The 11,950-nt window shown below is 41.4% G+C and overlaps 1 protein-coding gene across 1 annotated transcript in view; it reads right to left on the reverse strand.

Annotated features, from left to right (window-relative positions):
* Nucleotides 1–11,749, reverse strand: part of PCOLCE2 (procollagen C-endopeptidase enhancer 2) — a 91,400-nt gene extending 79,651 nt beyond the window's left edge. Inside the window, exon 1 of the mRNA XM_077488224.1 lies at nt 11,512–11,749. Within this exon, the coding sequence (XP_077344350.1) occupies nt 11,512–11,588 (77 nt within the window). The 5' untranslated portion in view covers nt 11,589–11,749. The remainder of the gene's footprint in view (nt 1–11,511) is intronic.
* Nucleotides 11,750–11,950: the final 201 nt, after the last annotated feature.

Raw genomic sequence — 11,950 nt, forward strand, 5'->3', positions numbered from 1 at the left:
AGCTGTAGTTCTCTGCAGTTCATCCAGAGTGATCATGGGCCTCTTGGCTACATCTCTGATCAGTCTTCTCCTTGTCTGAGCTGAAAGTTTAGAGGGACGGCCAGGTCTTGGTAGATTTGCAGTGGTCTGATACTCCTTCCATTTCAAAATGATCGCTTGCACAGTGCTCCTTGGGATGTTTAAAGCTTGGGAAATCTTTTTGTATCCAAATCCGGCTTTAAACTTCTCCACAACAGTATTACGGACCTGCCTGGTGTGTTCCTTGGTCTTCATGATGCTCTCTGCGCTTTCAACAGAACCCTGAGACTATCACAGAGCAGGTGCATTTATACAGAGACTTGATTACACACAGGTGGATTCTATTTATCACCATCAGTCATTTAGGACAACATTGGATCATTCATAGATCCTCGCTGAACTTCTGGAGTGAGTTTGCTGCACTGAAAGTAAAGGGGCCGAATAATTTTGCACGCACCACTTTTCAGTTTTTTATTTGCTAAAAAAGTTTAAAATATCCAATAGATTTCGTTCCACTTCACAATTGTGTCCCACTTGTTGGTGATTCTTCACAAAAAATTAAAATTTTATATGTTAATGTTTGAAGCCTGAAATGTGGCAAAAGGTTGAAAAGTTCAAGGGGGCCGAATACTTTTGCAAGGCACTGTACTTGCTGCCACAGAAATTCCCTATAGACTTAAATAAGGTATATGGCCCCATTCAAATTTATGGAACGGTAAGTAAGCACCTGAGCGGGTAGTGTTATAACTTCGATTAGGACAGGGATTAGCGAGAGAAGGCTGTTTTTTTAAAACTAAACTTGCATTGTAAATGATTATAATTATTCAATATCAATAATAAAAATACATATTTGCCCTTTTATGCTCTTATGAGTTGGAAAAAAATCAAAAATAAAATAGACTGTTCGCTTAGCAAGGGAATTTTCCCCAGAGCTTAGTAAAGGAGCTGAAGCTCTCTTAACCTACATGTTTCCTTCAAGCAAGGCAGGTAAAGTTTGTAAGGGCATGGTCAAACCAGCCACCATTCCAATGCAGCAGCTGGTGTGTGGTGCTGGCAAAATCTCAGTACAACACATCAGTACATTCTTTTTTTATTTCAAACTTTATTGAAATGTCACAAGGAAATCTCATAAAGTTGGCCTGCTGTTGGGTGTGCAGTTTGAGACTATGGACTGCCTCACAGTGCACTGCACTGAAAAAAAAAAAGTGGTGTGAACCAGGCACTCAGGAGATAATGTATTTTGTCTTGTCATGTGATGGGACTGTGCTGGAATAACCACCCAGCACAGTCCCACTGCACATGATATGAATGAGCCCTAGGGGTCCAAATATTACATTTAGTACAAAAATCTATAAAAATTATAAGGATTTTAGACTAAATATTCAGATTTGTACAAAAACCCAATCAAGACTGGTATTCTTCAAAATACAAAACGAATAACTTGTTTGGACATCTAATCTGGCCTCACATATCCAAAAAAAGCACCTTTAGGTGCCAAGACATGCCCCTCTATAGCATCTAGACCAGGGGTAATGAATTAAAATTCAAGGAGGTCCGGTCGCCAAAATTTTCTTTGGGCCGAGGTCCGAATCTGAAGTCTGCGCTATGACTCAGAAAGATTGTAGTCACTGTATATCTATCAAAAACATGAGAAATGTACAATTTCCTTAGCATTTCAACAATATTATTGCTACGGTTTCCTCCACACACTTTGGTAATCTGTAAATGTAAATGTCCCCATTAGTTTTCCCCCTTACATCAGTTGCCCCTATTAGAGTAATTCATTAGATCATTGCCCCATCAGACTACCCCCAAAAATAAGTTGCCAAAGGCAGACTACTCTCTTACATCAGGCATTCTTGTCAGAGTGCCCACTTACATCAGGTTTCTGCAATGGAAAGCCCCCTTACAGCTGGTGTCTCCCATCAGTGTGCCCCCTTATACAATTTGTCACCATCAGAGTGCCCCATTATATAAAGGTGCCCTCTTGCATAGGGTGTCCACATCAGCGTGCTCCCTTACATTAGATGTCACCATAAGTGTGCCTCCTTACATCAGGTGTCCCCACCAGATCAGATGTGCCCATCTGATTGCACTTTAAATTAGGTGTGTTCTTCACAGTGCCCCTTTACATCAATTGTCCCCATCACCGTGCTCTTACATCAGGTGCCCCCATCACAGTGCCCCTTTACATCAGATGTCCCCATCACAGTGCCCCTTTACATCAGATGTCCCCATCACAGTGCTTCTTTAAATCAGGAGTCCCCATCACAGTGTCCCTTTACATCGGGTGTCGCCCCTTTACATCGGGTGTCCCCATCACAGTGCCCCTTTACATCGGGTGTCCCCATCACAGTGCCCCTTTACATCGGGTGCCCCCATCACAGTGCCCCTTTACATCGGGTGCCCCCATTACAGTGCCCCTTTACATCGGGTGCCCCCATCACAGTGCCCCTTTACATCAGTCGTCCCCACCATAGTGCCCCTTTAAATCAGGTGTCCCCATCACAGTGCCCCTTTACATCGGGTGTCCCAACCACAGTGCCCCTTTACATCAGGTGTCCCCATCACAGTGCCCCTTTACATCGGGTGCCCCATCACAGTGCCCCTTTACATCGGGTGCCCCCATCACAGTGCCCCTTTACATCAGGTGCCCCCATCACAGTGCCCCTTTACATCAGATGTCCCCATCACAGTGCTTCTTTAAATCAGGTGTCCTCATCACAGTGCCCCTTTACATCGGGTGTCCCCATAACAGTGCCCCTTTACATCGGGTGTCCCCATCACAGTGCCCCTTTACATCGGGTGCCCCATCACAGTGCTTCTTTAAATCAAGTGTCCTCATCACAGTGCCCCTTTACATCGGATGTCCCCATCACAGTGCCCCTTTACATCGGATGTCCCCATCACAGTGCCCCTTTACATCGGGTGTCCCCATCACAGTGCCCCTTAACAAAATGTGCACATCAGGGTGTCCCTTAACATAAAATAAGGGTCATGCTGATGGGCACATTTTATATTAAGGGGCACTCTGATGTGTGTGCCCATCAAAGTGCCCCTTTTAATATAAAATGTACCCATCAGTGTTGCTCTTAAAATAAAATATGCCCATCAGCATGCCCCTTAACATGAAATAAGGGTCACATTGATGGGCGCCTATTATGTTAGGAGGCACTCTGATGGACAAATTTTATTTTAAGGGGCATGCTGGTGGGTATATTTTTAATGTGCACATCGATGGGCATATTTTGTAAGGCACATTTTGTTGTGCCCCTTAACAAAATATGCCCATCGATGTGCACATTAAAAATATACCCATCAGCGTGCCCCGTAAAATTAAATTTGTCCATCAGAGTACCCCTTAACATAAAAGGTGCCCATCAGCGTGACCCTTATTTTATGCTAAAGGGCACTCTGATGAACACATTTTATTTTAAGGGGCATGCTGATGGGTATATTTGTAATTTGCACAATGCTGGGCTTTTTTTGTAAGGGGCATGCTGATGGATATATTTGTAATTTGCACAATGCTGGGCTTTTTTTGTAAGGGGCATGCTGATGGGTATATTTGTAATTTGCACAATGCTGGCCTTTTTTTGTAAGGGGCATGCTGATGGGTATATTTTTAAGTGCACACTGATGGGCATATTCTGTTAAGGCGCACCTTAACAAAGCATGCAAATCAGTGTGCACATAAAAAATATACCCATCAGCATGCCCCTTACAAAAAAAGCCCAGCATTGTGCAAATTACAAATATACCCATCAGCATGCCCCTTACAAAAAAAGCCCAGCATTGTGCAAATTACAAATATATCCATCACCATGCCCCTTACAAAAAAGCCCAGAATTTTGCAAATTACCAATATACAAATACAGTCATGAGCCCACATACCTCAACTGCAGGAGGGCACAACAGAAGCTGCCTCAAGGAGTCGGAGAGCCAGGACCCGGGAATTCGGAACCGCGGGCAGCATGGGGGGCGGAGCGCGCACCTGATGTCACACCCCCTACTGCCTGTGAGCGTGCGTGTCTTCAGCTCCGAGACGCGGGCAGGAGCAGGGGGCGGGCGCATGCGCACAGCGTCACTGGTTGCTAGGGAAACCCGCGGTCCCAGCAAACCAGTGATTGCTGTCATTTACTATGCTGGCGGCATAGCGGTCCGGGCGGAAGCCCTGCTCGGTCCGGACTCGGACCGCGGGCCGCCATTTGATGACGGCCGATCTAGACCAAGGGCTCCAAATCCTGAGGTTCTCAGACATGAAAGTCAAAGGCTAGCCCGCTGCTTCCAACCTTCTGCAACTCCTTTATATTGAGGCTACACTTTATCTAAAGTAGCTTTCTGTAGGTAATGTGCCAAAGCTATAGCATTTGGAATTTTAAAAAGCACTGTTGTATTGTGAATAATACATCTTTAAACTAAACTTGTCACAAACCTGCGTGTATCAAACTAAGCATATGATAAAAAATGCATAAGCCATCATTATTTGAGACGCAAGACGCCCTGCAAAATATCCAGCTTGCCTACCTTCTTTGAAGCCCTCTATTTTTCAACAAGTCCGCCCATCACAATGAAGGGACATCAAAGTGTAGGACTAAGCATGCTTGAATGTTGGGTGGGGGGGTGGACCAAGCTCTACCTTTACAGAAAAATTTGAACTTTGTAACTTCAGCTGTCTTAAGCCCCATACACACTATCAGATTTTCTGCTGATTGTTACCTTCAGATTTACCAAAACCATATAATATGAGGTCAAACCTTAGGAGTTTCAATGTGTATGCAATCAGGAAGGCCCTTGCACTACATGGTTTTGGTAAATCTGAAGACAAAAATCAGCAGAAAATCTGATAGTGTGTATGAGGCTAACTCTTTGGATCTCTGTATTATTTTACACAAGGTATCTTTTACAAAAGGTATCCTATACTTATGCATTTTTCATTATATGCTCAGTTTACCTCACCCAAGTTTGTGACAGGTTTATTTTAAAGTGATTCTAAAGGAAAGATTAGAAAAAGCAAATGTGTTATACTTACCTGCAATGTGGTTTTGCACAGAGCAGCCCCAATCCTCTTCTTGAATCACCCACTGCCAATCCTGGCTCCTCCCCCCGCCACGTGTCCCCAAATAGCAAGCCTCTTTGTATGGGGGCACTCGAGCAGGCTCACTCCTGAGCTACGCTTGGCATGTCCATTCACACACAGAAAAACCTTGAGCCTTTCAAACCACTCTAAGAATGCGCCATTCACAACATGGTGCTACTCTAAAAAAATACTAGACGCTAAGATTTTGATATATTGTCACACTTCTCAGATAATGCTGAAGGACACTTCTTTGGAACAGCAGTTTTAAAAGCAGGCACAATCATTAGGGCATTGTATAGGTCATCATGATCCCCTATTTTTATAATATTTGCCTATGTGCCCTAATGTTGGAACTATAATATTTTGGAATTTCCATCCTTTGGCTTTTTTAAGGCCTGATTCACGCCTATGCATTTTTAGTGCTTTTTGCATATTTTCACTACAAAACGTGTTCCATAGGAAACCATGTTAAATGGACTGTACAGCAAATCTGCAAAAAGCACAAAAATGCATAGGTGTGATCCAGGCATAAAGGAGGACTCCTCTAAGCAAAGAGCACTGTATCTATTATATTAAGGTAAAGAACTCCACAAAAAAGGCATCTGCACAAAAAGCGGTTGGGTTGAGTTCCATAAGGTGAAAAGCAACTGGTGCAAAAACGTAAAAGGAAAATAAAACCAGATTTAATTTGACACATTTCCTGTAGCCAAACATGCATAGCTGAAATTGATCCTGAAAAGGTGCACAACACAAAATGCATTAAACATTAGTAGCAGATTTTGTATTTATTTATTTTAAGACCCTAAATTGATCATTAGCATTTTATTGTTCTAGTATTGGCATGGCAGCTTCATGAAAAGGTCAGTTACGCATTACCTAGAACACAAACCGGGTTCACATGCTATGTAATAAAATCTAATTAAACAGCCAACGGAATTATCTCACCTGTAAAGTGAGTTGAAGATAAGCAATGGCATTAAAGTAAAATTTTATGAGTGGAATAAACCAAGAGGTGGTTAAAAGCTTTCACACGTTGATTGCCAGACTGGATCACGTATACTTTGCTAAAGAATCAAATGCCCAAAATGCAACTTAATACCAGTTCATGGGAGCGAAAGTACCACTTAGTCTCACACTAAGAAATGTGATACTAAAGGAGCGAGGGATATTATGTAATTCTGGGTTCCTTGCACTTTGGGAGGAAGGGGAGTGTGGTATAATGACCAATTGCAGATAGTCTTTGGGTCCTCTGAGGTATTAGGCAAAGCCAACACGAGGAAACATCAGCTGTAATGCAATATGTATATAGAGAGCGCCGGCACGTGTTATTACCTTCCCAAAGCTTTGCAAGATGTTCTCCACAGGTAGAAGGAATGTAAGGATCGGGGACAATTGTAGGATGAGAAGCAAACTGGATTAATGGAAGTGTTTGAAGAAGAAGCAGGATGTATGTATGCTATACACATCTAGTCAATTGCTTGGGAAAAGCAAACAGCATGCACACTCAAATAACAGCCAGAGCCACTATACTATGAATAAAGATTGGCAAAACACGAAGAAATCTACCTACACGGGACTTTATTTATTATGATTCCCTAAGAAACATAACAATAAACAATTACAGACATACCCAACTTTTAAGCACACAATGGGGTTTATTTACTAAAGCTGGAAAGTGCAAAATCAGGCTCACTGTATAATAAACAAAACATGAGTAAATAATCACACATAAAATCAGCAATTTGTGTAAGTACAGGCATACCACAGTACAGGCATACCCAACTTTTAAGTACATAATGGGTTTTATTAACTAAAGCTGGAAAGTGCAAAATCAGGCTCACTTCTGCATAGAAACCAATGAGATTCCAGGTTTTATTACCAAAGCTTAATTAAACAAGCTGGGGTTAGAAGCTCATTGGTTTCTATGCAGAAGTGAGCCTGATTTTGCACTTTCCAGCTTTAGTAAATAAAGCCTATTGTGTACTTAAAAGTGGGGTATGTTTGTACTTATACAAATTGCTGATTTTATGTGTGATTATTTACTCATGTTTTGTTTATTATACAATCTTAAAGTGGTTGTAAACCCTTACAGACCACTTTAACCTACAGGTAAGCCTAGATTAAGGCTTACCTGTAGGTGCAAAAAATATCTCCTTAACCTACATGGTTAAGGAGATTTTTTCCTAAAAACGGGCACTGATGTCTACATCGCATGCGTGCCGTAGACAACGGCACAGGCACACTGAGCGTGCCATTAGTGAAGGTGATTATGCTGTCACTGACGGCTCCCCAGTGACATCATCGCTGCTTCAGCCAGTCACAGCACCCGAAGCAGTGATACTCACTGCGGGTATCATGGCAGTGATGTGAATGAGGGTCGCTTCGGGGGCTTTGATCTCAGGAAAGTAATTCATAATGAACTAGTATGCTATGCATACTAGCTCATTATGCCTTTGTCCTGCAGGGTGTTTTTTTTTTTTTGAGAGGGTTTACTTCCTCTTTAAGTATTTTAATGAATCATAATATAAGATGTTCGTTTCAAAAACATACACTACCTGATGTCATACATACAAGGTAGGAATAGGCACTGTTAAGTGTGAAACGTGTCAGATCTTTGTCCCATTCTCTGCTGTGGCTTGCATTTCAGATTTTTTACAATAAAGGCTACATTCTGGAGTGCGGCTGTCCAGAACTTTTCCTTGCCTCATTTTCATATATACAAGGTACACTAGCCAATGCCCTGAAAAGCGGTGGATCACTTTTTAGCCCACAGCTAAGCAACTGCTGTCAGGCATTCAGGAGGTGAATGATCTGGAAGACTGATTTTTTTTTTTTTTGTTCTTTTTTTTCTGCTGATTGACAATTTATAATAGGGATAATGGATAATAAAGTTTTTGGCTCACGGTTGTGGCGGCAGCCCCATTGATTGAATGGCCAAGTTTGACGCGCAACTCGGCATGACATGTCAAATTTGCTGTAGTGCAAAACATCACACCGCAGAATGTGAACAGCCTCCCAAGGTTATTGTGTTTACAAACTTTTTATTGTATAATGACAACATAAAGGAACAAACATCGATGATAAAGTAATATCAATAGAGATTGAGTTCACAATAAAATATGTGATCATAAAAAGATAAATATCATATATATACACATAAATAACCATACCCATAAATAACCAAACCAATTGATTCCCCCATCCACACATTCAAGATGGATGGGGGAATCCCTTCTGCGGAGCTATTATATTCCGATAACGGGGAGAGTTCCCCACATTCAGAATATTCCCATCACCACTGCCAGCTATAGCTGGTGGCACTGATTAAGTGAAAATTTTCCAACAGGCTGGTTGTACATAAGCTGATCTAGAGACTGAATCCTGTACAACCAGCCTGCTCATAGATGGATCGAAAATTCAACTGGTACCTGCTGAACTGGTTGAATTTTGATCTATGGCCAGCTTTAAATAGTTCTTGTAGCCAACAATGGTTTCTGAATATTTGATGTAAGTCAATGAGCACAGAATGTTTAGCATGTGGTCTGGAAGATCTATAATCAATCCTTCTCAAACTTTTTACCCTGGAGGTACACTTGAAGTAATTTTCATGTCTCAGGGAAGTCCTACTAAAAAGCTTATGACAGATCATATACTTTTTTTTAGCAGCATGAACTATAATATGTTCAGTAATCAAACCAAAATGATTATTAGTCAGAAAATAAGGCATTAACAACTGCAGGGGTCCTTTACATTAGCAGTCAGTGGAGTTGTGACCCCTTACCGTGGTGGTTGGCCTTGTTGAGACTGGTTGACCTAACTAGATAGTACCTTAAAAACCTTCCCATGTAGTGGGCCACCAATGAACTCCAGGGGAAAAAAATGACTTGCTTAGGATTTGGGTACTGGAAAAAGCAGTTTGACTTACCCGATCTCCTACTCCTATGCTCTGGCGGTGGACTGTACCTTGGTGTCCTCACGTCCAATACAGGGCTATGGACCCCGAATTGTACTTGATGACGTCAGAGGGGATAAGACTCCTGGAGTGTAGGGCCAGGGGGGGGGGGGGGGGTGGGAGGCTGCAGGGACCGATATATAGGTGTGGAAAAAGGCATGCAAGAACGGAACAGAGGGTAAGTAAAACTGCTTTTCTTGGTCCCATAGATGCATTTAACCCTTGCCTCACAGAGGCAGCTCACTGCAAGGGAAGATATTCACTTTTCCAAGAGTTAAGCTTTAACTGAGTCTACTGAACGAATTAGTAACCAAGAATCATAATTTATATATATATATATATATATATATATATATTTACACACACACACACACACACAGTATTTGTGTGCACACTGTATTTGTATACTTTATACATTTTGTATACAATGATGCTGTACAAAGTTTAGTATCCTACAGCAACAGTGTTTAATCATTCATTAGTTTAGAAAATAACAGATGAGTTCAGTAACCTGCAGCAACCAAACTTCATCCTTCATCTATTTTGACAGATGAGTTTATAACCCCTAGCAACCACACTTCATCCTTCAGCCATGAAAAAAAAAAAAAATTACAGATGAGCTTGGTAACCTATAGCAACCACATTTTATCCATCATCCATTAATGGCAGGTGAAAGGCTATTGTAAAAGACCCCCTTTTATCTTGACCTAACAGGTACGTTTAGTAACCCATCCCAACCACATGTCATCCCTCAGCCATTTAAAAAATGACAGATGAAATTAGGAACTCATAGCAACCATGTTTCATTCTTTAGTCATTTAGAAAATGACAGCTAGTTGAGTATACTATAGCAACCACATGTCAACCTTGAGCCATTTAGAAAATGAAAGGTGAAATTAGTAACCTATAGCGACCAAAGTTCCACTCTCCTCCAATAATGACAGGTAAATTTAGTATTCTATAATAATCACATGTCAGTCTTCAGCCATTAATAAAATATTATATGAGATTAGTAACCTATAGCAGCCACGTGTCCATCTTCAGCCATTTAGAAACTGAAAGATGAGATTAGTAACCTATAGCAACCACAACTCATCCCTCCTCCAATAATGACATACAAGTTTAGTAACCTATAGCAACCATGAGTCCATCTTCAGCCATTTAGAATCTGAAAGATGAGATTAGTAACCTATAGCAACCACAACTCATCCCTCCTCCAATAATGACATAGAAGTTTAGTAACCTACAGCAACCACATGTTAGTCTTCAGCCATTTAGAAATCGAAAGATAAGATTAGTAATTTATAGCAAGCACAACTCATCCCGCCTCCAATAATGACAGACAAATTTAGTAAGCACATGTTAGTCTTCAGCCATTTAAAAAAAATTAAAGATGAGATTAGTAACCTATAACAACCACAATTCATCCTTCAGCCTTTAGTAATCTACAGAAACCAAATTACACCCTTGAATCATTGAGACAATCACAGACGAGTAAAGTAACCTAAGGCAACCATGTTTTCTCCTTCAGCTATTTAGAAAATGACTGTAGGATTTAGCAAACCAATAGAAACTGCATTTGTTCTTAATTCATTTAGGAAAGGACAGTTGACCTTAATAACCTACAGCAACCACGTGTCATCCTTCATCCATTCAGAAAATGACATTAGTAATTTATAGCTACCATGTTTCACCCTGCAGTCATTTCCAAAATGACAGATAGTTTAATAAACTATCCCAACCACATGGTAACCTTGAGCCATTTAGAAAAAGAAAGAGGAGATTAGTAACCTATAGCAACCACAATTCATCCCTCCTCCAATAATGGCAGATACGTTAAGTAACCTATAGCAATCATGTGTCGGTCTTCAGCTATTTAAAGAATGAAAGATAAGATTAGTAACCTATAGCAACAACAATTCCTCCCACTCAAGTAAGGTCAGATATGTTAAGTAACCTATAGCAATCATGTGTCAGTCTTTAGTTACTTACAAAAAATTCAAAAAAATAAATGAAAGATAAGATTAGTAACCTATAACAACCACAATTCATCACGCCTCCAATAATGTCAGATATGTTAATAACCTATAGAAATCATGGGTCGGTCTTCAGCTATTTAAAAAATGAAAGGAGATTAGTAACCTATAGCAACCACAATTCATCACTCCTCCAATAGGAACCAGGCATCATCCTTCAGCCTTTTCTACAATGACAGATGAGAGTTTCTAGTTGCTATGGGTTCTGTACTTTACAACACCAGCTAAACCTAATAAAGTAAGAGGAAGGTTGGGAAAGTGGTCTGGTTAGTCCTGTATGATAAGCAGCATACTGCTGGTGTGTGGATTGCTGGTGGCAGTGGAAGGGCTAAACAGAGCAGTGGGTTCCCATGTGAGGCAGGTAGTAGTGGATTGGCAGTGGGCACAGTGGGGAGGATGGTAGCACCCAGGATGTGTCTCCTTACCTTTCATTGGGTTGCTGTGCAGAGGTGCGAGCAGCCAGGAGCAGGCAGAAGAGCAGCACAGTCAGTTGGTTGCTCATGTCTGTCCCTGCAGTAGTCCCCCCAGTAGTAGGGATGATGAGCCTACAGGGGTTTTATAAGGAGGGTCGCCCTATAGCCAGAGCCTCCACTCATTTCCCTCTGGGAGGTTCTCTGGCATAGACAGGCTCCAGATGAATATCCCATTTGTTCCTGCAGTCCTGGGGAGGAGGGGAGCCAGTTCTCCCTAAAATCTGATCCTCCCCTCTCCTCCCCTTTTAGCTGCTTTTTTTTCAAAGTCTGACATTAACCCCTTCACACCTGAGAGCATCTGTCATTGCAATCATAGGTGGCTTGATTTCCTTGAAATAAAGAGGAAAACCCATGTGGATTTCATAGCAGGATCGTTCATTGTTTGGCCAGC

Source organism: Lithobates pipiens, unplaced genomic scaffold, assembly GCF_037356315.1.
Source record: "Lithobates pipiens isolate NorthernLeopardFrog02 unplaced genomic scaffold, aLitPip1_a1.2 Scaffold_18, whole genome shotgun sequence".
NCBI classification, from domain to species: domain Eukaryota; kingdom Metazoa; phylum Chordata; class Amphibia; order Anura; family Ranidae; genus Lithobates; species Lithobates pipiens.